The sequence below is a fragment of the Equus caballus genome, chromosome 11, assembly GCF_041296265.1.
Source record: "Equus caballus isolate H_3958 breed thoroughbred chromosome 11, TB-T2T, whole genome shotgun sequence".
NCBI lineage: Eukaryota > Metazoa > Chordata > Mammalia > Perissodactyla > Equidae > Equus > Equus caballus.
In genome coordinates, this window is record NC_091694.1 from 21,454,009 (window position 1) to 21,480,778 (window position 26,770).

At 44.3% G+C, this 26,770-nt stretch overlaps 3 protein-coding genes and 1 long non-coding RNA gene across 4 annotated transcripts; 3 read left to right on the top strand and 1 right to left on the bottom strand.

Annotated features, from left to right (window-relative positions):
- Nucleotides 1-432: 432 nt before the first annotated feature.
- Nucleotides 433-2,831, bottom strand: LOC138916135 (uncharacterized). Its single transcript, XR_011422900.1, has 3 exons — nucleotides 2,698-2,831; nucleotides 1,503-1,623; nucleotides 433-819 (listed from the first exon to the last, which is right to left on the bottom strand). It is a non-coding gene; the product is annotated as an uncharacterized lncRNA (long non-coding RNA).
- Nucleotides 2,832-3,334: 503 nt separating this feature from the next.
- On the top strand, nucleotides 3,335-4,132 carry KRTAP17-1 (keratin associated protein 17-1). Its single transcript, XM_014740401.3, has one exon. It carries the CDS (start codon nucleotides 3,416-3,418, stop codon nucleotides 3,716-3,718), a length of 303 nt encoding a protein of 100 aa, XP_014595887.2. The 5' UTR covers nucleotides 3,335-3,415; the 3' UTR covers nucleotides 3,719-4,132.
- Nucleotides 4,133-8,831: 4,699 nt separating this feature from the next.
- KRTAP16-1 (keratin associated protein 16-1) lies at nucleotides 8,832-11,186 on the top strand. The gene has a single exon (XM_014740406.3). The coding sequence runs from the start codon at nucleotides 8,901-8,903 to the stop codon at nucleotides 10,779-10,781; it is 1,881 nt and encodes a 626-aa protein (XP_014595892.2). The 5' UTR covers nucleotides 8,832-8,900; the 3' UTR covers nucleotides 10,782-11,186.
- Nucleotides 11,187-15,558: 4,372 nt separating this feature from the next.
- Nucleotides 15,559-17,107, top strand: KRTAP29-1 (keratin associated like protein 29-1). The gene has a single exon (XM_005597918.4). The coding sequence runs from the start codon at nucleotides 15,673-15,675 to the stop codon at nucleotides 16,696-16,698; it is 1,026 nt and encodes a 341-aa protein (XP_005597975.1). The 5' UTR covers nucleotides 15,559-15,672; the 3' UTR covers nucleotides 16,699-17,107.
- The last annotated feature ends 9,663 nt before the right edge of the window (nucleotides 17,108-26,770 follow it).

Sequence of the window (26,770 nt, forward strand, 5' to 3'; positions counted from 1 at the left end):
CAGACTGACTTTTCTCATCCCATAAGCTGGAATGAAGGTTTGAAATAGGTTTAAGCAGTTTTAGAGGAAAAAGTTACATATTTTTAACATGTCTTGGAACATGGACTTAGAAATTCATACCTATATATATATATACATATATATACACTTACATGTGTAGCTATCTACATTCATATCAATATGTATATGCAAATCCTTAGAAAAAACACTAAAAGGGAAACTAAAATATCAGCAATTAATATCTTTGTTGTGGGGTTACGGGCTATGGATGATTTTTATTTTCTTGTCTTTAATTTTTTGTATTTTTCAGAAATTCCACAGTAAGCAGGTATGAAATTTATAATGTAAATATTATTATTATTATTTAAATACAGCATCAATCGCTAATGACAGCCTAGGAAAAATACTTATAACTCATAATACAGACAAAGCTTTTATTTTTTATTTCATAAAGGATCCCTATCAATCAAAGGACCAACAATGCACTAGAAAAATGGACAATAGATATGAAATGATAATTCACAGAAGAGGGAAGATAAATAGAAGATAAAGGAAGATAAAATTTAAGCTAAATATTTCTTCATTTCCTGCACAATAACAGAAATGCAAATTAAAGCTCTTCCGAGATCCCGTCTTTCTCCTATCAGATTGGCGAGGTCGCAGACTTCGATCACGTTGTGTTGGTGAAGTATAAAGAGACAGGTCCTCTCACACATTGCTGACGGGAGTGTAGATGGGTGAAGGGTGATTTGGCAACATCTGTCAAAATTACAGATGCCAAAGCTCACTGATTCAGCAGTTTCTCTTGACCCGGAGTTTCTAGGAGGGATATACAGATATGTGCAAAAGGATGTAAGGAAACAGCTATATAATAGCAAAATATTTTCAAAATTAAAGTTTCAAATAGAGTAAAATAGAAATAAAAATTAAAGTTTCAAATATTAGAAACAAATATCTTTCAGTAGAGAATTGGTTAAATAAATTATCGATATAGAGTGCTATGAAGAACTTCTTTATCTACCGAAATGGAACCATCTCTAGGGGACGTTGTTAAGAGGAAAAAAACAGTTAAGAACAGTGTGTGCATTATGCTACCATTAGTGTAATGAACAAAACCATATCGGTATCTGTACATCTATACATCTGTCTATCACTTTACTTTCTTGTTTATAAATAACATAATAGCTAACGTTTATCACACAATATGTGGCCAATCACTATTCTAAGTGCTTCACACAAATATATAATAACTCATTTAATCTTGACAACCGCCCTATGACGTTGACACTACTATTATCGTCTTTTCCGTTTTCTAGGTGAGGAAATTCAGGCACTGAGGGGACGGTGTGGGAGAGACAAGAGAGCTGCCTGGCGGGACACAGGAGGAGGGGGAGACTTTCCAGTGCATGCCCTTTTGCATCTTTCCCCCGTGAATGCATCACCTATTATTAGAAAAGAATGAAGAGGCGTGCTCGTAGTCAACATCACTGTATTGTACTTACCCTGAGGTGTCCATCTGTGGACATGGGGTGGTGGAAGGAACTCTGCACCAGGAGACAGCACATCTGGGTTATGGGTCCAATCTATCATTAATGTGTCCTCTGGGGGCCTCGGTATCATCTTCTGTAGAAAAAAAGTGCTTGGGGGTGACGGTCGTGGCGGTGTTAAATTACGTCAGTGTTTCCTAACCTAGTTGATAACTGGAGTCGTCTGGGGAACTTTAAAATATGCTAGCTTCTCAAGCTCCCACGAGCACATATTCTGATTTAACAGGACTGGGGTGTAGGTTGGGAACTGGTATTTTTCAAAAGCCCCCACCCTAGGCAATTCTGATGTAAAATCTGGTTTAGAAACCCTGGACCGCATGACCTTTTGGGATTCCTGCCAGTCCTAAAATTCCATACCCCGTGAGGTCCTGAGCATTGTATCAGATGCAAGTAACATGTCCTACCCGCCTCCGTTTCCCTCCCCCTCATCCTCAGTCCTTCTAACTCATCTTATTGCTGCCTTACCTCCAGGCCCATCTACAAAGGTGAGGGAAATACGAAGGAGGGGCAGTGTCCTTTGATCCAGATCTCCAGCCCACTGCCACCTTCCATCCCCACCTCCCACTCCACCCCCCTTTCTCTGGGTGCTGCCTTCCAAGGGCCGAACCTGTAGGCTCCAGAGCTGCCATGATCATTCCAAGAGGATGACAAGGTACCAAGGGCTCAAGTGGAGATGGATTTTGACCCATGTCAGAATTTACATTGCATTACATTATGTTACATTACAGAATCCTCTACAGATTCCAGTCTTCTTTCAGAGGCATTTTATTCCCTGGCATGATACTCTGGGTATTTTGTACATTAATCCCTCATACTGCCAGATGGTCTATAAAGTTGGAGCTCTTAAAAAAGTGCACAACATTCCCATTTTAATGCCATGTTTTGGGTATTCAATGATCTTCTTCCTTCCTTCTCTTTTCTTCCTCCTTTCCTTCTTCTCTTCCTTCCTTCCTCCTTCCCTTCCTTCCTCCCTTCCTTCCTTCCTCCTACCCTCCTTCCCTTCCTTCCTTCCTCCCTTTTCTACTCCTCCTCCTCCTCCATCTCCACCTCCTCCTTCTTCTGCTGAGAAGAGCCCTGGGGCCGGGCTGTTGCAGGCCCTGACCACCGCTCTTCCAGCCCTTTTAGAGAGAAGTGTGAGTGTTCAGTTCACCTTGCAGCCCAGGCAGAACGTGGCTCCCAGCCTCTTGCAGTTTTATGATGAGTCTCTCTCCATCCTACAGAGCAGTTATTACTCCTGACTGATGCTCACTGCCTAAGCCCAAACAAACGTGCGGCACACTCCACATTCCACACACAGACACAAATATTTGCTCTGCTCACATGGGCTGGGATAAGGATGCCCTTCGTACCTGGGAGGAGCCACATGATCAAGCCTCCGACAGCAGCCTCTGCCTGTGGCAGAGGGCACAGGGCATCCACCTATGCCATTCTGGTTTTCCAGGTCTAGCATCCATGACAAAGGGGTCTGCTGCCAACTTGCCACCAGAGACATGGAAGAAGAGCACCCATTCCAGGGCCAGAGTCTGGGGCCGGCTTCCCCTTCCTCTCTCCAACCTGGGCTAATGACGGCTGGCTCGGGTTTGGCCATGATGACAGGTCTTTTGGAAGACATATTTTTACCCTCTGGACAAACAGCAGTTGGGACGAGTGGGGCTTTTTTATGAGTTGAGGTGGTTAGGGCTGGAAAATAAACAGGCGGCTAATGAGATGTTCCTATGAAACCTGGCATAAATATCAACAAAGAAAACATCCTGCCCCTCGTGCCAACACCTTCTGGGAGGGGATATAAATGCTGCTGTCGGCTGGCCACCACCAGACTTGGGGACCTCTGGCCGCGTTCCTGACCTGCAGCCTGACTGGCCGGGACCATGGGGTGCTGCCCAGGCGAGTGCTTTGGCTGCTGCCCTCAAGAACAAGACTGCTGTGAAGTGTGCTGCTGCCAGCCCGCCTGCTGTGGCTGCTGCGGGTCCTGCTGTGGGTCCTGTTGCGGCTGCGGCGGCTCGGGCTGCGGGAACGGCTGCTGTGGATCTTCCTGCTGCGGCTCGGGCTCCGGCTGCGGCTCAGGCTGCGGGGGCTGCTGCGGGGGCTGCTGCGGCTCCGGTTGCTGCGGCTCCTCTGGGTGCTGCGGCCCTGTTTGCTGCCAGCCCACACCTGTCTGCGACACGAAATGAAGTCCTTTCCCCCCACCACTGAGGCAGTCCGGGTGAAAGCCTCCGTCTGCTCCAGGTGGAGACCACTTGTCTCCAGCACCTTCCTCGCCCCCAAGACAGTGTCCAGCCTTGGGTGTTATTTGTAGAGGAGGCCTTGTTCTCCAGTGTCTGCCCTGGTGTGTCGAGGCACTGAGAACAAGAACCATGCTGGTGAGGAATTAGAACTGAGTCTCAGCCAAAGTGATCCCAGCAGCTCAAAGGGTGAATCCCCGTGACTTTATTTTCATGAAGCTGGATGTCTGGTCACTATAAGGCATCCTCTTATTCAAGATGTCTTTGGGACTGAGCCCTCCCCTCCAGCTGTCTGCTGCTTTTGAGATGCAAAATTCCTCTTTATTCACTTCCTAATAAATTCGAGCATGCTGCCTAACCAAATTAGTTCTCCGGCCTCTTCCTTCAGCTCCCTCTTGGGCACTGGGCCAGGAACACTTACTCTGGCATCTACAATAGGGCTTTGGAAATGTGATTTGTGGATCACGTGCATCAGAATCACCTGGGGGCTGGTTAAAGTGGAGATTCTGGAGCCCTCCCTGAGACACGCAGAATCGGAATCCACACAGGTGTGGCCTGGCAACCTGTGCCTTCAAGAAGCTCAGGTAATTCTTATGCACTGAAGTTTGAAGATCATAGATGTGGACCAAATCTTCCACGTGCTGCCATGAGATTCACCTGGAGAGGCTTTTAAAAATCCAGATCCCTGGGCTTGGCTGCTGGAGATTTTACCCATTAGCTCTGGAGTGGGGCCCTGGGACCTGCATTTTTGAAAGCTCTCGGGTTAATGCTGATGCTGGCCGAGTCTAACCTTTAGCGAGGGGCGTGGCTTCCTTCTGCATTCTCCTAGGACGGTCCTGCAGGAGGGCTTCAGGTTGGAGGAGAACTTTCTGGCAAAGCCCAGGGGAAGAGGCTTTGATAAAACAAGCTTGGTTCTGAATGGAAGGGATTCCTGTTTCAAAACTTGGAGAACACACAGCTTCTAAGAAGGTTCTGGGAAATTCGGTTCCTTCCTCCAGCCTCATGCTTCGGCGAAGTCTCCTGTTTCTGGGTTAGGTTTTCTTGTCCTGGTAGAAATACCAGCTGTATTTCTTCTGGTTGAGTTCCAGCAATGAGAGAAGCGAGTGTACATCTGTTAGGTGGGGCCTGGCCCCAGGTGTGTGTGGATCCCTCTGGAAGGTTAAGATTCAAAAGATAGTTGATTCAGTCTCTTGCTGAACCTGATCTTGAGCTGCATGTGGAATAAAACTAATTCTGCTCTTGCCCTGGCAGAACAATATTTATTTTTATTCCTACAAGGCAATGTTTCATTCAACAAACAAAAATATCTTTTCTGATTATAAGCATAGACTGATCCCTAAAAATATGAAAAAATACAGAAAAATATAAAGAAGAAATAATAATTACCTGAATTCTCTCCACTCAGAGTTTATACTATTTTTCCATACTCTTTTCTAAGTATACATACAAATAAAACTGGAATTATGTTGCTTTTACTTTTTTGCCTTTTAAGAATTGTGTTTCACTTTTTATAAGCCAACTTTATTGAGATATAATTTACATATGGTAAAGTGTTCTCATTTTCAGTACACGGTTTGATGAGATTTGACAATCGAATATACTTAAGTAACCATCACTGTGCTCAAGATATGGAACTCCCCATCATGCTCCAAATTCCCCAGGACCCCTTTGCAGGCAATCTTTCCCACCCTGGACCCCAGCCTGAGGCAACCATCGATCTGCTTTATGTCACTACAAATTTCTCCAATTCTAGAATTTCATAGAAACGAAATCATACAATGTGAAATCTTTTTCACTTAGAATAACTTTTAAAAAATTCGTCACGTTGTTGCAGCTATCAATAGTTCATTCCTTTTTATTGAATGGTATCACACTGTATAAAGAAACTACATTAAAAAATACTCATCTACTATGGGCATTTGGGTTGTCTCCAGTTTTTTGCAATAATGAATAAAGCTGCAATGAACATCCATGTACAAATTTTTGTGTAGACACATGTTTTCATTTATTTTGGATGAATACCAAGGAATTAGATTGCTGGGTGAATGGTAAATGAATGTTTAGCTTTATAAGAAACTACCAAACCGTGTTGCAAAGTGGCGGTACCATTTTGTGTTCCCACCAGCAACGTCTGGGAGTTCCAGTTGCTCTATGTCTTTGCTCACACTTGATACTGTCAGTCTTTTTATTTTCAGCCATTCCAGCAAGTGTGTAATGGAAGCTCATTGTGTTTTCATTTTTTTTTCGTTTCATTAAAAAAACCCGGCAGTACTAGTAATGTCTTGTTTGTGGAGAGAATTTGAGATTTGAGTCTGCCCTGGTTGAGTTCCAGATTCTACTATTCAGGTCACTTTTGCTCTAGCTGGAATTAGCATCCGAAGAACTGGCTCTTTAATCTCCAAGACAAAGCTACAACCAGACAGGAATGTGTTGATTGGACAGAGTTGGCAAAAGACCAATGGATCTGCATTGAGTGATTGTGATTCAAGGCAGCTGATTCTTCCCTTGCACATGGCAGTGAGTAGAGAGTAGTAATTTCTTTGAATTACTGACAGAGATTGCCCCTCTTAGCTGTCCATAGAGCTCCTCATCCATTCATTCAATAAATATTTATTGTAACTCTCCTATTATCAAACACTGCTCTGGGTGCTGGATATACCTCAGTGAATAAACAAAATCCTTGCCCTCCTGGTGCTCAGGTAATGTCAAGGGGAACAAGAGCTACAAAAAAGAATAAAGTGGGAAAGGGCTAGATAGTTACAAGAGTGTCTTATTTTGTTTAGCAGGGAAGGATTCTTTGGGGAGATGACATTCCACCGTAACAGATGATGCTATGTAAGTTTGTCAGCTGAGAGAGCTTCTGAGGGATTTGTTGGAAAGGAGGGACGTCTTCATCTGGAACTTCATTGCTGAGGAAGAGAAGGTAGATGGAGAGGAGAGGAGTTGGAAGGGTGGGGATTAGGGTCTTGGAGTCTCCTCCTTTGCCTTTCCTTCTGCAAAGCCGTCCAAAAGTCCTCTTTCCCCACTGCCTTAAAGTCGCATCCTAAAAGATGGCCACACCCTGTTCCTAATCTTTCACTTTCAACCACTAAGTCCTATAGAATCTGTCTCATATGGTTCTAGTCCCAAGATACCGCCCACTTCAGGTTGTCACCATGAAGCTTTTGGGTAATTGCCCCAGACCCATAATGATCTCCCCACCTCCAGACTTGCCCTCCTTCTCCAATCCCTTCTTCACAGCCAGAAAGACCTTTCCAAAGGTCAAACCTGATCAAGTTACTCCCCTGCTTAAAACTCCCAGGTGTCAGTATAAAATCCAACTTCTGATCATGGTCCACAAGGCCTTTCATGATTGAGAGGCTAGTAACCCCTCTAGTCCCATCACTGACCCTCCCTGACTCCTTGCACTTTTCATTCTGGCTATGGAATCATTTGTTGCTCTCCAAACGTATCACACTCTTGTGTCTTTGGTTTCCACAGCTGATTCTTTCTCTGCGCTCACTACTCTTTTTCATCCTCCTTCCTTGAGAATTCAACTTAGCCATCTTATTACTTGAGAAGCCTTCCCTAACTTCCCCAAAACCATGTTGGTGTTTCTCCTGGGTGCCCCCATAGCATCCCATGCATCCATCTGTTGTAGCACTTGTACGTATATTGTACTATACTTGCTTATGGGTGTATCTGTCTCTCTTCTAAACTCTGGCTCCTTGTGGCAGGAATTGCAACTTGTTCTATTTGTAGCTCTCACACAGAACTCAAAGATGACTGAGTTGAGTGGGTGAATGAAAGAGAAATTGAGTAAATGGTGCATAAATTAATGAATGAAAAGACACATGAATGGATAGCACAATGGTTTAGCTTTTCCAAGGGGGGGCCTGCCCTTTGGATTGAGGTTGAAAGCCATGATGAGGAGAGGTAGTTCCTTCACTGAGTAAGGAACTGTCAGATCTTGGTGTTTAGAGACCTAGGGTTTGTTTCTCATCTCATGTCTGTCCCAAGCAGTAGCATTGATGCAATCCTTCGAGAAAGCATTTGTGTTCTTTGCTTTTGTTCAAATGTCTTTGCAAAAGACCTCTTGTCTCTCCTCTTTGGGTCTCAAAGGTGTCTTTCTTTCAGGAGCTGTTAAAATCAAAAGGCAAGAAGGACTCCAGAATGCTTGAGGTGGGGGCGGACGGAAGGAAAGGAGGCAGGAGAAGCACAGAGAGGCTAGGTCAAGTGCTTTCAAGGGACAGGTAAACCAGAGGTCTGGGGCAGGGCTGCTCACAGAACAGGATGAAGGACAACATTGTTGACTGAGCTTGTGACACGTGGCTTTGACAAAGTCTCCTGAGAAAGGTCTGTCCAGTCAGGATGGTGAGTAGGAAGGAGAGCAGCCCTAGATGAGAGGTGTGGGATCTTTAGCAAGTAACCGAAACTGTCTGATTCCAATCTCCCTTCCTTTTCTTCACCTGTAATAAGGGGAGATGAATCCCTGTCCCATGGGATTGATGATGGTTTCAAATAAGATTTTTTTACATTTTTTTTTACATCATTACTGCAAAGTACAGTCATTTAAAATCCAGCCCAGATATCCCCTCTCCCACAGAGCTCATTGCTGCTCTTCTCTCCAATCCTTATATGTCAATTGTTGAGTTTATCATTGCACCGCAGTGAGTTTGCCTGCGTGCTGGTCTGCCCACCAGAGAGTGAGATCCAGGAGAATGGATGACTAGATCTTATTCATGTGGGCATTCCCTGTGTCCAGCCCAGGGCCTGGTACAGAGGACTAGAAGACAGATAAATGATAAGTTTCTTTCTTCTTCCCCTGTTCACCATGCTCAGAAACATAGATCCTTCAGCTTGGAGGTGATGATGCTTATTCCAAGATGACCTGTAGCTCTGAGGATTCCAAATTTAGTAAGTCAATAAACAAACAGGCTTCTTTATGGGTAGGCCAACAACTTCCAGATCAACAAACATTGCCATAATAAGATGTTCCTCTGAAAACCGGCCCAAACAGCAATGAGGAAAAGACGCATGGGCTCAAAACAGCACATGCCAGTGACGGGGTATAAAAGTGAGGGCCTCGGAGAGCTGTCTCAGTCAGGCTGTAACCTCTCAGCACTCACAAGGGAGCAGAGGCACCTCCACCATGTCTGGAAAGAGCTGTTCTAGGAAATGCCCCTCTGTGCCAGCCATCTCTCTCTGCTCCACTGGGTTGAGCTGTGGAGGGCCTGTCTGCTTGCCCAGTTCCTGCCGGAGCCAGACGTGGCAGCTGGTGACTTGTCAAGATAGCTGCGGATCATCTAGCTGTGGCTCTCAAGGCTGTCTCGTGAGCAGCTGTGCCCAACCTGTGTGCTTTGAGGCCACCATCTGTGAGCCCTCCTGTCCTGTGAGCAGCTGTGCCCAACCTGTGTGCTTTGAGGCCACCATCTGTGAGCCCTCCTGTCCTGTGAGCAGCTGTGCCCAACCTGTGTGCTACGAGGCCACCATCTGTGAGCCCTCCTGTCCTGTGAGCAGCTGTGCCCAACCTGTGTGCTACGAGGCCACCATCTGTGAGCCCTCCTGTCCTGTGAGCAGCTGTGCCCAACCTGTGTGCTACGAGGCCACCATCTGTGAGCCCTCCTGTCCTGTGAGCAGCTGTGCCCAACCTGTGTGCTACGAGGCCACCATCTGTGAGCCCTCCTGTCCTGTGAGCAGCTGTGCCCAATCTGTGTGCTGCGAGGCCACCATCTGTGAGCCTTCCTGTCCTGTGAGCAGCTGTGCCCAACCTGTGTGCTATGAGACCAACATCTGTGAGCCCTCCTGCCCTGTGAGCAGCTGTGCCCAACCTGTGTGCTGTGAGGCCACCATCTGTGAGCCCTCCTGCTCCGTGAGCAGCTGTGCTCAACCTGTGTGCTGCGAGGCCACCATCTGTGAGCCCTCCTGCTCCGTGAGCAGCTGTGCTCAACCTGTGTCCTGCGAGGCCACCGTCTGTGAACCCTCCTGCTCCGTGAGCAGCTGTGCCCAACCTGTGTCCTGCGAGGCCACCATCTGTGAACCCTCCTGTTCCGTGAGCAGTTGCTGTCAACCTGTGTGTTGTGAGGCCCCTTCCTGCCAACCGGTCCTCTGTGTACCCACTCCCTGCCAGCCCATCGTGTGCAAACCCAGCCGCTGTGAGCCCACTTGCTGTCAGCCGGTGTGCCCCACCCCTAGCTGCTGTCCCTCTGTCTGCTCTGTGGCCAATAGGTGCCAGGCTGTCTGCTGTGACCCCAGTCCTTGTGAACCATCTTGCTCGGAGGCCAGCATCTGCCAGCCGGCTACCTGTGTGGCTCTGGTCTGTAAGCCTGTCTGCCTCCGCCCTGTATGCTGTGTTCCAAGCCCTTGTGAGCCACCTTGTGTCTCCAGCACTTGCCAAGAGCCCTCTTGTTGCGTCTCCAGCATCTGCCAACCCATCTGCTCTGAGCCCAGCCCCTGCTCATCAAGTCTCTGTGTGCCCAGTCCATGTCAACCTACCTGCTACGTAGTCAAGCGCTGTCAATCCATCTGCTGTGAGCCCGTTTCCTGCCCATCTACTTCCTGCCAACCTCTCTGCTGTCGCCCAGGGTCTTCTGCATCTGCCGTCTGCCAACCAACTTGCCCTCGGACTTTCTACATACCCAGCTCCAGCAAACAGCCATGCACTACTTCAGTTTCCTACCGTCCAATTTGCCGCCCAATCTGCTCTGGACCCATCACCTATAGGCATCCATATGTGACATCTATTTCCTACCGCCCTGCCTGCTACCGCCCATGTTACTCCATCCTGCGCCGCCCGGCCTGTGTCACTTCTGTCTCTTACCGCCCAGTCTGCTCCCGCCTGCCTTGTGCTGACTCCTGTAAACGGGATTGCAAAAACTCCACTTCCAGCCAACCGGATTGTGCTGACTCAACATCCTGCAAAGGAGAGGTCTCAGAGGAGAGTCCCTACCAGCCCACCGAGGCCAAACCCACCAGCCCAACCACCCGTGAGGCTGCAGCCAGCCAGCCTGCTGCCACCAGGCCTGCCAACTGAGGAACTGGTCTCAGCTCACCAATTTTTGCAAAGCAAGTCACCTGCCAGAGAGAAAACTTGATTACCTTCCCCAATTCTATGACTTAGGTAGAATCTTTTTATTTCTGCACCGTCACTCGCCATTTGCTTACGCTTCAAAGAACTCATCAGAAATGGCAGTACCCTAATGGTCCAAACGAAGACCTCCTGGGCACTGAGGGGGGGACGCTCTGGTTCCCGTCTGCTGCTGCCATCAAGCTGAGAAGAGCTACTTCACCACATCATCCTACATGTCTGTCCTGCTATAAATTTGTTTCTGTCCTCATGCGTGTCCTCTTGCTGGATGGGCTCCCGTTTCTTGGGCATGTCCTCTTCAATGTAATAAAGATATTTAACTGTCCAATAAACCTGGCTAAGTTGAAATGATGCACTGTTCTCATGTTAATGCTGTATTTTCATCAGCTCACTTGCTTCATCTTTGAGAGCAGATTCATTCATTCATTTATTCATTCATTCATCCAACAAGCATTATGAGACAGCTGTTAGGTGCCAGGGATTGTGTTAGCTCTAGGAACGAGAAGACAAAAGTCTCAGTCCCCACTCTCAGGGAGTTCACTCTCCGTTGGGGAGATGGGAAGAGAGACAATTGTTACATTCCATTATGCGAAGGACTGGAATAGAGCACAGGGCACTGCGATCTCAACAGGGCATGGGGGCAGCCAGGGAAGGATTCTTGGGGAATGTGATACTGAAGCTGAGTCTTTCAGCACAAGTAGGAGTTAGCCAGTTAGAAACCAGGAAGGAAGAGCTTTCCAGGCAGAGAAAACACATACAAATGGATGGGGCTTGTGAGCGTACTATTCATTAGGCAAGGCTTGGGCAGAGGTGTACTTAGAGGAGTGGTGAGCTCTGAGGTCAGATAAGTAGATAGTGCCTTCCCCTTGTTGGACCATGTACAAAAGGCAGAGGTGTTTGGGTTTGGTGCAGGTTTGACATGAAGGCATTGAGAAGCCATATGCAGGGCAGTGATATGAACAGCCCTGGGTTTAGGATGTCCCTCTGGCCTTGGTGTGGAGAACTGAATGGAGGAGCATGGTCTTGGATGTAAGGAGACTGTGGAGGAAGCCAATGGCTTTGGGGTCCATGGTATGGTAAAAACAAGTTGGGGGGTCATACTTACAATGAGGAAGCTCACCTGGATTTCTTGCGCAAACGCTTTGCTTATGTTCTCCTAGTTCCTGTAAGACATACTCCTTGTGTAAACTCCATACATAGCCTCCTACAATCTCTAAGGACAGAGTCTCTGCAAAGTAGTAACCCTTTACACTTAGTGCACAGAATGAAGGGTTATCCCTTGTCCTCAAGGTGCAGCTTGGGCTATCCTAAGCACGGGAGGGTGTAAACCAGGCCTTCTCAACATTGGCATGGTTGACATTTTGGGCTGGATAATTCTTTGCTGTGGGAGCTACCCTGTGCATTGTAGGATGCTAAGCAGCATCCCTGGCTTCTACCAACTAGATGCTAGTAGCAACCCCTGAGTGTGGAGATGATCGATGATCAAAAATGTATCCAGACATTGGCAAACATCCTTGGGGTGAGGTGTGGCCAAAAATTACTCCTGTTTCAGAACCACTGGGTTAGACAATGCCGGAGGGAAAGTCTAAGTGAAACTTACCCTGCTCATTGGCGTTGGAGTTACTGTCTCATCAGGCCATTGGGATTTATCTCTATCTCCTTCTCAGGTCAAGAGAGGGGTTGGCCAGGGTTTTGAATCTCTGTGTGAAGCACAGACTCAGTGATTCATGTAAATCACAACAATTCTGTGATGTAAGATTTCTTTCTCCTATTTTATACATGAAGAATATGAAGGACAAACAATCCAAGTGACCATCAACAGAGACAATAATATTCTAGTGTATTCACACAATAGACTATTATGCTGCAGTGAAAATGACTGGGCAATGACGGCATGCAGCAACATGGGTGAATCTTAGCAATGTAATGTTGATTGATGTAAACAAGCCTCAGAGACCACATATATTTTTGAAATTCAAAAATACACACACATACACATATGTATGAGAATACATACATGTGTGCATATACACATGTATACATATATACATTATGTACCATATACATGTGTATATAATATATATGTTCACAAGGGAATGATAAACACAAAATTCAGGATAGGTACACAGCTAGTAAGTTACACACAAATGACTAAGACCCCCTTCTGTACAAAGCCTGTGTTTTTTGTGTATCACCATATTTCTTGGTGTGATCACAACAGTCTTTGCTAATACGCTAGATGTCTTTAGTGCCTTGAACCATAGCAAAATGAAAGTTCTCTCTATTGAGGGGTTTCTTTTCTTTTCAGCTCTATTGAAGTGTAAGTGACAATTTGATATATATAGCATGCGGTACTTATATATATATATCTCATATTCCTCTCATCTAGTTCATTAACACATCCATCACCTCACACATTTATCTTTTTTTGTGTGTGTGAGAACCTTTAAGTTCTACTCTCTTAGCAAGTTTCAATTGTACAATACAGCATTATCAACTATAGTCACCAGGTGATACATTAGATCCTCAGATCTTATTCATCTTATAGCTGAAATTTGTACCTTTTTACCAACCTATTGAGAAGTTTTTTGAAGAGTAGGGGAGGCAAGAGCAGAATCAGAGAAAAGTGGATGTAAAAATGGATTGCTTTGAAACAACAGAAGTGGTATGCATGGGTATAGGATATTGGCACCTTTTTCAGATTGAGTTGACATGTTTTCTCAAATATATTCATGTTCTCATTTTGACTGACCTGTTGAGTAAGAACAAAAATATTTCCTCTTGGGAGATAAGAGTTTTGGGATGTAGACATTCAGGAATAAAAGATAGGGCAAGGATCCCTGCAGTTTGCAAGATGCCAAAATGAATAGCAATGAAATGGAAGGCAAAAGAAGTGATCGATGCTGAGACATAAAAAGCAATGGTAGAGGGGGGCTGGACCCGTGGCCGAGTGGTTAAGTTCGCGCGCTCCGCTGCAGGCGGCCCAGTGTTTCGTTGGTTCGAGTCCTGGGCGCGGACATGGCACTGCTCATCAGACCACGCTGAGGCGGCGTCCCACATGCCACAACTAGAAGAACCCACAACGAAGAATACACAACTATGTACCGGGGGGCTTTGGGGAGAAAAAGGAAAAAATAAAATCTTTAAAAAAAAAAAAAAAAAGCAATGGTAGAGGAAAGGCATTTTAATGACAGGGTGGGAGTTTTCCAGGCATCATTCTGATCAGAAAAACTTCTCTTCCTTTTAAGATGAGGGTGAAGAAAGTGCCAAGAGGAGGAAGCGAGAAGACATTTTGTAGCTGGTATTTTGAAAAATGTCTTTCAGAATTCCCAGAATTTTCAATAATTGTGAGGCAGCCAATAAGAACAAAAGTAACCTGAGCAACAGCAATGCAATTGATGAACCCTGTGTACTTTGAACACCTGGGTAAGGAGCTAACACATCCCACAGAGTGAGTCAGTAGCAGAGGCAGAAATCAGGACCAGCCGTGTCTGGCTCCCATAGCCACGATCTTTCCATTCCATCAGGCCCCTCCGGTATGACTCAGGCCAGGACGTGGACTGGTGTGGGATGCTGAAGTCAGTTGGTGACACAGAGCAAGGACAAGCCCCGAGGAGGCGGGAAGAATCAGAAAGCCCCTCACAAATATCTCTTGGAAGAGGCTGATTTAACACAAAAACCACTTTGCAGCAATGTCCTTATACCACTTCTGGTTGTTGCATTTTTATATTTTCAGAGTTCACATGCAGTTGAATCCATTAGTATGAGCTTAATATTTCTCGATGAAACATTTTTCAGTTTTTAATTTCCAAATTAAAAGCTTTTGGGTGTATTGATAAGTAGGGGGAAGTACTCATATCAGCTTGATCTAGCTGCTGGTCGCGGTCACTGGAGTGGGCAGATGATCCCCAGCATGGGACTTGGGTCACCAAGCCAGCACGCTGGCTGTTGGACAAAGGTCAGCCTTCAATTGCTATATTAGAGTCTCTTTCCCCCTCCAAAGTCAGGACGTCTAAGGTAGCTAAGGACGTCTTAGGTAGCTAAGATGAGAGATTTTGGGGTCTGCCCAACCTAGGTTTGAATCTTCTTTCTACCCCTTATTACTTGCATAATTTAAACTCTCTGAGCTAGTTTTGCTACTTCTAACATAGTGTTGACAATTACACCTACCAGCTAGGGTCATTTCAAAGATTCAATGAAAAATGTAGTCAAGGATTTGATACATAACAAGTATGCTATAAAGGGAAGCGTTTGCTGTTGTTATTGTTAGTGGTACTAGTAAAGTTGAGTTTCAGGAAAGCCAAGTAAGAAGGTTCTAGAAAGAGATGGACACACTGAAGTGTGCTTGGGATGCAATGCTTGATTTTCTGTTTGCCATCTCTGACATCCTCCTCCCTCAGTTGCGTCAGAGCTTCATTTCCTGATTGTCTGAATGGTACACAACTGCATTCCTGGCGGAAGAGCGGGTTGCTTTGGCTGGGCTGCAGCCTCCTGATGAGAGGTTAGTGTGGGGGCAGGCCTGCTTCAAGGAGGCTGGAGAACAACCTGTAAAAGAGACAGCTCCTCCCAGAGCAGAAGCACCAAGGAATCCAAACTCAGCACAGAAAACTCCCAACCCAACAGACGAGTTTTTAAAGTGGGGACAGCATCTCCCAGGCTCCTGAAGCCTGCTAATCAGATGTTTGTATGCAAATGAATGGAAACAACAACAAGGAAAGATGCCCTACGCGGAGCCAACACCCCTAGCGAAGGATTATAAAAGCCCCTAAGCATTAGGTGTCCTTCTCACTCAGGTATCCTGAGTTTGCAACATCCCAGCAAGGTTAGCACCAGCAGCATGGCGGGCAGCTGTTGTTCTGGAAATGTCACGGCCATTCCAGCTGTGTCCACCATCTCCCTATGCTCAAATGATGGCAGCTTCCAAAATGGTATCTGTTTGCCTAGTTCCTGCAGGAGCAGAACGTGGCAACTGGTCACGTGCCAAAAAAGCTGTCAGCCATCCAGCAGTGCCCCAAGTGGCTGTGAACCTGCTTCTTGCCAACCTGCCTGCCTTCCAGCAGCTTCTTGTGTGGGTTTTGTTTGCCAACCCATTTGCTCCTGCCCGGCCTCCTGTGAATCCGGCACCGGTCAGTCTCCTTGTCTGCTTCCCTCAAGCCGGCCCTCCTGCTCGGAGTCCACCAGTTGTCAGCCAAAGTGCCGTGAGGCCAGCTCCTGCCAACAAAGATCCCACCAGGAACCTGGCTACATGTCTGGACTGTGCCAGGCAGCTGGTGGCCAATCAGTCTGCTGTGACGGTAAGTCCTACCAGCCATCCTGCTCTGCTGAGGTGACATCCTGTCCTGAAACATCTTGCCCACCAACCGTCTGTGCAGCTAGTTCATGCCAGCCAACTTGCTGCCAAGCAGGTTCGTGTCAACCCATTAGTGGTGAAGATCAGCCCTGCAAATCAACTTGTTACCAACCCATCTGCTACATTTTCAAGTCTTGCCAATCATTTCCCTGCCAGCAGTCGACTTGTGGGTTCTGTTCTTGCAATCCTACTTGCTGTGTGTCTTCCTCGTGGCAGCCACTGTACTGCGTACCAGCTCCCTCCATATCCTTCTTCTGCCAGCCACTGGCTACCTGCCAGGCCCCTTGTTCTGTAAAGAACCCTTGCAAACGAGCTTCCTGCAGCACCGTGCTTTCTGGCCAACCAACTTGTGGTGGGTCCCCCTCCTGCAACCCAAGTGGCTGCAGATCCCCTTCCTGCCAACCAGCTTGCTGTGTGACGGGTTTTGGCAAGTCCTCCAGTGGTGGCTCCAATTGCTTCCGACCAGCTCCCTCAAGTCTCTGCAAAGCCAGCCCCTGCTTGCCAACTTCCTGACAGCCCAGCCACGAGTCCAGCTTCGGTAAGGCAGCACTTCTTGGAGGGAGCACTCTGCACACCTCCTCTGAGTGCTGCTGCTGTCTACAAGCTCACGGCCACCCCGTGGTGCCTGCCTCTGGCCGAGCCTAGATGCTGCCTGCTTGCTAACTTTACTCTGACTCCAGCCCCACGTTCTCTCCAGGTGCTGACGAGGGAACTTGTCCAGCTGCTAAGAGACCCTCCTTAACCAAGGAGAGCCTTTCAGCAAGCATGGTCCACACCGTGGCTTGCATTTCCTGACATTTCAATTCTCTTCGCTTCAGCAAAGCCTTCTCCAGTTTTCGTTTCTTTTGATGCTGCCCAGTCTTTAAAAAGACTCCTTTGCTACCAACTGCTAATAAAAATGTGACTGGTTAGGCATGATGAATAAGACTCTGAGTGCTTTCGTTCCTTTCAATACACTCCTACATAGATTTCCTTCAGGTTACATTTGAACACAATGACATTGGGTCTTCTAAGTCAGTGGTCTGCACTGGTCTGCAAGGCTAACTCGGGTCTGGAATTATGGATGCTCAAGCTGGAAGGGAATAAGGACAAACAATTCCTTGGCTTCCAATCTTTACACCACCAAGAGCTCCTTTGAGTTGAGTGGCCTCAGTTTCCCCACAGGGAATAGACGGGAAAACAAAGACAGAAACGGTCCAGGGAAGCCACAGATTGAAATAAATATGAGGTTCCAGCTTTGGAGAATAGCTAAGGGTTAATTCACTTAAAGCTGGTTTTAATGATCAATTCGCCTAATGGCCAATTTAAATAAAATTAAGAACTCTTTAGAAATCCTTGGAAGTTGTTTGTTTGCTATGTTTTTGACATTTTGAGAGACAATTTTTAAAGCAATTAGTCTAAGGGAATTGTATTAATAGTGTGTAATTATTGAATCCCTGAAAGAAAACCATCCAACTTTTGGGGAAAGCTTAGAGGAAGATTTCCAATGCACACTTGGAGCAATGGCGCAGAGTCCTCCCTCAAGGGGCTCTGCCCCCTTCAATCGGGGGCTCTGGGTCTTGAAATGATTTAGATCCGAAATCCAAACACTTCTCACACAAGTCCTTGGGAGATACACATGAGGATGGTCACTGTGGTATTTTTGTGGTGACATAGATCTTAAAGGCAATCTGTTGTCCACCACTAGGAGAGTGGGTAGGCTATAAACAGTAATTCCTTCCATGGAGTATTGTATTAGCTTGTCTCTCTAGAGAAAAAGAACCAATGGGTGTGTGTGTGTGTGTGTGTGTGCGCGCGCGTGCACGCGCTCATGTGTATAGAGGGAGAGAGGAAGAGAAGGAAAAAGAGAGAGAGAGATTTATTACAATGAATTGGCTCACGTGATTACGGAGGCTGGGAAGTCCAGATCAGTGGTGTGGGCCAGTAGGCTGGAGACCCAGGAGAGTTGATGGTGAAGATGAGGTCCAACGGTGCCTGCTGGAGAATACACATTAAACAGAATAAAATAGCTGTGTATAGGAAGAGAATGGGGCACAAGGAGAGCAGGAACTAAATTAATTGATATATAAATACGCAAAGAAAGAAATAAATGAGAAGGACTTTGCATGGACCAAAAATAATAATGTGCCACATAAGAAATATGATTGGCTCAATTATTTGCAATAGAAGTCTAAAAAGAAAATTAAAACGAGGAAGAAAAAGAGAGAGGGACGTTGACATTGCAAAAGAATTACTACAAACAGAAAGTCTTCCAGAAGTGACATTTTGATGGATGCCATGTTTAAATTCTCTCTCTCACATTTTTCATGGAGAGTTCCGTCATGCTGGAGGGAAGATGAGGCTTTGGGAAGTGGGATGCATCTTATCTCACTCCTGAACAGAATTTTCAAAAATGTTCCTTACTTTATAAGTTCAAGGAGTTACATCTCCTTAAGTAATTTGCTTGTTAATATTAGAATTCTCAAAATAACAAGAATTCCAAATTTCATTTTGCAATAGTTTTTTGACCCATCTAAGTCTATCTCATTCTCTTTATGGTCCCAATTATGGTTTTCTCTGTTGTACTGGCAAATGTTTTTTCACTGGCCATCTGCCAACATGAAACTGCACGTTTTAGCTACGTCGGGGGTAAAAGCTGTGCCAGGAAGCTTGTACCTCTTCCTGTGCTTGGCAGCAGCTTAAATGAGAGCATTTACGAGCTCCTCTTAGGTTTGCTAGAACTTGTCCGGAAAACATCTGAACCTTGTCTTATGAACCATGTTCTGCCGAGCCTGAACATGCTTATCACTAAATCTTTATTTACACTTATGTCCAGGGTAGGGGAGCAAATTTAACAATTCAGGGAAGTTTTGAGAAAAATATTACAAGCCCTGACCACCAGAATTGATATTTTCTTACATCTGCTTTGGAGATTTAGAAAATATAATTGAAATAAAACATTATTGATAAAGTTGAAATCTCTGGGTACTCTTCTCCAGTCTCATTTACCTTCTTCTTTTCTCAGATACAACCTTGTACACCCTTCTAGTCATTGTTTGTTTATATAAAAATATAAACAATGTATAATATTTCTGAAGTGTTTGAACAACATATAGTATTAGGGTTTAGAAATTTAAGAATTTACATACAGATTGTAAAATTACGTAATATACTTTTTTCCTCCATTATCACTTTTAAGAATAGAATTTTTATTAAGAATAAAGATTTATATTGATAACATAATTATTTATTCACTATTAATTACAATTTATAATTAATAATATGATAATTTATTAACTATTAGGAGTAAAAGATTTTTAATTGCACTTTGATATATGGATCTGTTTCATTATATTAGTAATCTATTGTTGCTTAACAAATGTCGCCAAAACTTAGTGGCTGAAAACAACCATCAATTATTATCTCACTGTTTCTGCAGGTTGGAAATCCAGGTGTGGCTGAGTTGGGTCCCTCTAGCTCAGGGTCTCTTAGGAGGCAGGTGCTGAGTGTTGGCTGGGGCTGCGATCATTTCCTGGCTTGGCCAGGTAAGGATTTACTTCTGAGCTCACTCCTGTGCTGTTGACACGCCACAGGTTCTCCCCAGCTGTTGGCTAGAGAGATCATCTCCTCGCCGCATGGACTTCTCCATACACTGACTAATTGTCCTCATGGCGTAGCAGCTGGATTCTCCCAGAGCAAGTGGCCAGAGAGAGAATGAGCAGCAGATATGGAAGTCACAGTCCCTTTACATTCTAATCTTGGAAGTGACATCCCACCCCATTCATTGTACTCTATTCGTTAGAAGCAAGTCAGTAAATCCAGCCCACACACAAGGGGAGACTACACAAAGGCGTGAACACCAGGAGGTAGGATAATGGGAAGGCATCTTAGAGGCTGCCTACTCATCTGCCTATTGGCCCCCACAGTAATTCACATGCTAAATGCACTCCCTCCCCACTAAAGTCCCCCCAAATCTCGTCTCACAACAGCATAGGCTCAAAGTCCAGAATCTCACCAGTGAAATCAGGTCCAAGTGTGGATGAATCTCCTCAGGTGTGATTCTTCTAGATCTGTGGACCTGTGAAGCTAGACGCAAGTTATCTGGCTCTCGTACACCCAACATACAATGATGGGACAAGCATTGGATAACTTCTGTAGACATTCCTTTTCTAGAAGGGGAAAATGAGAGGAAGAAAGAAGTCTTTGGTTCAATTCTGAAATCTTGTTGGGCAAATGTTGGAAGTTCCTTGACGAGGTTTCAGTGTCTGGGAATACTTCTCCATGGCTGTTGGCTCAGCCCTTTAGACTCTTGGTTCTGACCTCTGAATCATCCATCCTTTTTCATGAAAAATAGGATGAGTTTGTGGCTGAGCAGCAATCTTAGCCTATTTTCTGCCTGTACACTTCTGGGGGTCCAAAGACTTCTCATTCTGCACTGTCTCTGCACCCCTCTGTTCATGGTGGATATGTTTTTGCATAAATAATTCTTATAAGAGAGTTGTGGTTCTCTTGCAAATCACCTTGGGGTTTACTTCATTAGACAAACGTCACTCCCACAAATCACTTTGAGATAAACCCTTCTCGACCTCAAGTCCCTGCTGCGATAGGTGAGGACAACGCCCTTGAGGTTCTGGGAGCTCCATTGTTTTATGTGAGAGATCTGTGAAGCGCTCCTTTAACATCTTTAGAGGGGCTTTTGTATCCAATTGTTTCTAATTTTTTTCATTTCTGGAATGAAAATTCTTATTTCCTAACCTTTGACTTTCTCAGATCTTAAAAGATTGTATAGTCACACCTGGGCTTCACCTTTGTCCCGTGCTCTCTGTCAGTGCCTTGGATTTCCTATATTCCTGGAAGTCATTTCTTAACTTTACCATCATTTGCCATCTAAAGAGGCTGAGAATTTTCAAAACAATCAAGTTCAGAATCCTTTCTGTTTATGAGTCTTCAGGTCAATTTATCTCTCTCCTCTCACATTTCATTATAAGCAGCAAGAGGAAACCAAGGAATACTTTCAATATTTTACTTGGAGATTTCCTTAGTTAGGTCACTCAGTTCAGCAGGCGCTTTTCTACTTTCCACAAAACTGCAGGTGACAGTGTCGTTGAACCTTCTGTCACTGCCTAACAAGGATTCTCCTTTCTCCAGTTTCCAGTATGCTCATGGAATCTCTGGATCAGGAATTCAGACATTACCCAGCAGTGATAGCTTGTCTGTAATCTATGATGTCTCGGACATCAGTTGGAAATAGTCAAATGACTAGGAGCTAGAATCATCTAGAGGCTTCTTCACTCACATGTAAGGTACCTGCGCCGGAATGACTTGAAGGCTGGGCTTAGCTGGGGCGGTCAACCAGAGTGCCTAGATGTGGCATTTCTGTGTGACTTGGGCTCGTCACAGCATGATGACTGGTTTTGGAGAGGGATCATCCCAAGAGGGAGGACACATCTAGGTCTGCAGCGAGGCTGGTAGAGAGCGGACCCACTGCATGTTTGGCCACAGCAGCTGGGCCCACATCAAGTGGGCTGGCAGCAGGTGGCCCCGGAACAGGTGGTCTCTTGCAGCAGGTGGGCTGGCAGCAATGATTGCAGCCCAAATGCGTCATGGTGTCAGGTGTGGAGAGTGGGCTTTTATGTGCAGCCAAGTTTCCCAAAATCTGAGGATGTATTCTTCCCTGGGGCTTGTAGTACTTTGGTTTTGCAAAAATGAGTATAATTGAGAAAGAAAGATCCTTTCGCTATTACTATATATGATGTTCTCTAAGACTCTGAAGGATGGTTTGTAGGAAGCTGTTGACTAAATGTGCTAAATATTATTAAAAGAAATAGACTGGTTGATCTCTCATTTGGATCATCAAATTGATTCCATCTTTGTGCTTATGAGGGTCAGAAAATTATCCTCGTAGTGAGTGTCTGGAATGGGATGAGAGAAAAGCTCATGGCCGACGAAGAAGTCAAGCAACTGAGAGGTCAAGATGTTACACGAATTATCCTTAGGGAAGTTGAATTCACTAAACATAAAGACAGGTCTAGAGGAGGTGAGAAAGACAGTGATCCACAAGTGAATGAGTGGAAATGCCTGGAAACTGATAGAAAACAGCCCAAAGGAAAGGTAATTGCAGTACAAGTTGATGGTGTGAACTTCAAAGCAACTAATGTTTTTGAAGGATGAAATAGGAGAGTGATTTTGTTAGTGGCAAAACCACCTTGAGAAGTAGATTTCCTACTCTGATGAGCGTCTTGGGCAAAATTCAGGACAACGAAGCCTGGATGATCATTGATATCATAAAATCATAATGGTTTAAGGGACCTTGCAAATCAGTTAGCCAAATTGCCAACTTATTTACACGATCATTCTGTGACATTCCTATTACTTTTATTTGAGTTTATGCTTGACCATCTCCAGAGAATGGGACACTCCACCTCCCGAGGAAACACTGCTTCTCTGGGCAGCTCCAAGAGTGAGTTTTGACTTATTTTTGCCTAAATTAACATTTACAACTCTCATGATTGGTCTTGTTTCTTGACTCCATAAGGCCACACAGAAGATACATCTGCAGACAGATGTTTCCTTATTCAGAGACCACTGGGGCATCCCTTTCTCCCAAAGGTCTTCTTTTCTCTAGGATAATTATCACCAGATATCTCCATTCTTCATCACATGATTTGAATTTCAGTTCCATTCTCAGGATAGTTGCCCTCCTCAAAGCGCTTTCCAATTATTCAATATTCCTTTAAAAGGGACATGATCAGAGCCTAACTCAAGATCTAGCTGTTTTCTAACTGGCCCAGGATGTGGAGAGTCCTCTCCTCTTTTGAGCATAGCCCATATTTTCCCTAGGTCACGTCTGCATGATGATATAATTAAGTACTATTCTTTAAGTTAGATATCTCAGCCCCCATCAGGAAATTCACTGGGATTTGAATGACTTAGTCTCTATTTAGTGAGGTGACATCTGTCCCCCTGTAGGGGCTACTTCTGTCACACCTCAAATGGTTTTCTGTTCCCTCTTGTTGATATCCCCTGCTCCCGCCTTTGCATGCCTGTTGCTGAGTTCATACTCCTCCCCTCGTCATATTGATGTCCTTATTGTCTTTGCACGGAAGACAGAGTTCTTCAGGTTCAGGTTTAATATCAACTTCAGATATATGGCTCTTTAATTTGAGTTTATGTTAACCATAGTGCTTCCTCCCTAGTAACCTCCAGATGCTTCGAGTATCTGCAGAAAAGACTATCCAGTGGATCTGCCCCGAGCTGTCTGCCAAATGTCCCTCTAGGACATCTCTTATCTAGGGTCTCAGCTGGAGTTTGGGGTCAAGTGCTTATTATTATTGTATGAAGTGGATGCTGTCACTGGAAATGAAACATGACTTGGCAGTTGCCATTGAATTCAGCCCATATTTCTGCACTCTCTTAAACAAGACGAGATCCTTTATCAATAGCCCTGTTGAAAACCAGATTCATTTTCTACTGAATTTCATTGATCAACTAATCTAGCAAAAATAAAAAATTAAATTATTTGACATGACTTGGTCTGAGTGGTCTACTATTCCACCTCTTTCTAGGGGTTCACAAAGGATCTTTTGAACAGTTCATTCTAGAATCTTTCTGAGATGAGATCAAACTTATAGGTGTATGGTTTGCAGAAACTTGAAAATAGAATGGTGTTTGCTTGTCTCAACACATTCACTATCTCTTCTGTCTAAGATTCCTCAAATATCAGTGTGTGGTTTACTTTTAGTTTCTAAGTACTCTGAGACATAATGTGCACAGCATGCATATGTGAACTTATTTAGAAAATCTAGGTGTTTGTAAAATCTATTTGTCCTTATAAATGTTTAGTCATTTTTCCAATTTGATTATCCCCTGTTGTCTAAAAAGACGGACACCAAGTAAGAGTCTTTCTAGCATAGCCTTCACATTCTTTCTGCTACATTCCACAGGGAGATTTCAGATCTTATCTCATTCCTAGGTTTCAGCGTGAACTAAAGAGAGCAGATCCCCTTTCAAGCCTGGATTTTCCTTGCCAGATACTGACATGTTGACAGCTCATGGATCTTGACTTGGGTGAGGGGTGGATGCAAGTGCATCATGCAAACAAAAAAAAAAAAAAAAAAAAAGAAAGAAAATTTAGCAGCATCACACTGAGGAGCTTATGTCATATTAAATTTCTTGGTGTTATTTTGAAATAAGCTTGATCTCCTTATTCAGATCAAAAGAAATTAAAATCTCTCTCCCTCTCACTGTTGCAGGTTTTCTCATTTGGTTCAGAAGGAAACATTACAATCTTCACTTTTCTTTTATTATAAAAATAATTTGTGCTTCAGGGGGAAAACAATGTATCAACAAAAATGGAAAGCCCTGGTCCCCCAGAACCACATGAATCCCTCTCCCGTGGGGCAAACTGCTGGTTTCTGTATGTTGTGCCCTCGTCTTGGGTTTCTCTTTCCCTTTACAGATGGTTGGTTGTTTTCCCCATCTGAAAAGTGGAAGAGAAAGAAAAAGGAACATTGATTTCCGTATCTCAAGCACAAATGCAAGATTATCAACACAAAGTAATAGACCTCTGTCCCATCTGATGGCCTCCTACGTTGCCTACAATCATTTTATAAAAAACATACCTCTCATTGTGTTTTTTTGTCTTTTTCCTTTGTGGGTTTTTGTCTTTGTTTTTGTTTTTGTTTTTTTTGCCAGCCTCAGAGCGTCTGGAGCTTCTTTTACTTTTCTCATGGATTTGTACCATCCCTGTTGAATGTCCAGTCCACGAAACCTTCTTCCTGATTAATAAGTACTTTCTAATATAATCATTCTTTAAGTTAGATATCTGAGCCCTCACCAGGAAATTTGTTGGGATTTGAATGTGTTGGCATCTGTTCTCCTGTATGAGTCACTTCTGTCACTTCTCAGATATTCAAGTATTTTTGATTTATAAAAATGAAAATTTCATATGCTTCAAACTAACATATTCCCTGCTTGGCCTTTTTCAATCCCATCCTAATAGACAGCTCCTTATAACTCTCTCTGGTATTTTTATATACTGGAAAGTATTTAAAAGGCATTAAGACGACAATCACACACAAGAAATATTTTAAAAAGGAATTAAGACAACTTGAGCCATTCTTTCTCCTAGTGTCTTTTAGAATGAAATTTTGCCTGTCATTTTTCTGATCGTCTTGATATCTATTTAACTAGGGTATTCGTCAGACTTGTCCTGAGAAATTCTATTCCCAAAGAGCAAAAACTACACATTGTTTGTTTTATTTTGGTGATCCCAAGTGTGAGAGTGGCATAATGGACTTTGATAAAGAAAATTAGGGGCAAGAGAATCTGTGTGATGACTGAGTAACCTCATAAAGGTCAATTTTGAAACCAAAGATCAGTAGGGAGCCATCCCAGCGTCTACGAATTAGGAAAATAGAATGAAAGGCAACGTTTGAGACATACCAATGGCCCAAAAAATGTGTATTAAAAGCCTATAAATCCCAGACATAACATGTGGATATGTTTGTGGTATATGATATTTGGTGTTATTTTTGTCTATTTCATCAGTCTTCCCATGTAAATAGGTTCATCTTATAATAACAGTCTCATGACATCAGGAAGTAAGTTTCTCTGATAACTCACTTTCTCAGGAGCTTCTTGGCAATGCCCTGAACCTAGCTGGAGCTGGAGAAATATTTGATGATAGTGATTTTATGAAGAATAGTCCAGAGCTGTTGCAAACAAAATCAGGGTGTTGCACTGTAGCCAGGCTCCTAACTTACAGTCAAAGGCAGCCCTGGATGGGGTCCATAATCTGAGCCCAACGCCTTACAGTCTGGCCTCTTGCCTTTGTGGTGTGGGAATAGACGTGGAAGAATTTTGTAAAATATAAAAGATCTCTAAATCTAAGGGCTTATGGAGGACACTGTGTACACATAATCTAGGTCACAAAAGGAGATACAAGACAAGTAGAGTTTATTAGGTGATAAACTGGCAAATGACATGGTTGCAAAGAAGACAATTCAAATGACCATAGATGTAGAAAACAAATTATGAACACAATGAAGAAGTGTAAAAGGAAGACATTTTTAGAGGTGAAAAAATTAACCAATTATTCAGACAGTCAGCAGGGGTGGAAGATGGGGATGCAGAATCGGATGCTTATCCAATTTCTAATGACACTCATTAGCTAATCCCAAACTATCACTAGTGGCCAGGAAGCCTAACTTTTCAACAAGGGCAATGAAGACTAGGCTATGTTTTTTCAAAGTAAGTTCTGTTATTTCCTGATAACCTATTATTCCACCAGAGGGATATATAAGTAGCCTGTTTTACACATATCTCAAACCCTCAGGAAAGGAGTTAACTCCATTGACCTGAACTACCAGGAAAGAGGGGGAAGGGAGAGTAAGTCACTTAATGCAAGGGTGGCCAACTGCCATGGATGCACCAGGTGTGCTTCTCTGAGGACAGACTTGTATGAAGAAAGTTAATATTTACCAGTTTAGAGCAAAGACAAAGAGGAGAAAGCAGTGATTTGGGAACTAAACAGAATGAAGATTTTATATTCTGAAAAACAGAAAACTGTATAAATGTGATTACAAACAACAACAACAATAATAAA

Coding starts and splice junctions, on each gene's coding strand:
- KRTAP17-1 (XM_014740401.3), top strand. CDS start 3,416: ATGGGGTGCTGCCCAGGCGAGTGCTTTGGCTGCTGCCCTCAAGAACAA.
- KRTAP16-1 (XM_014740406.3), top strand. CDS start 8,901: ATGTCTGGAAAGAGCTGTTCTAGGAAATGCCCCTCTGTGCCAGCCATC.
- KRTAP29-1 (XM_005597918.4), top strand. CDS start 15,673: ATGGCGGGCAGCTGTTGTTCTGGAAATGTCACGGCCATTCCAGCTGTG.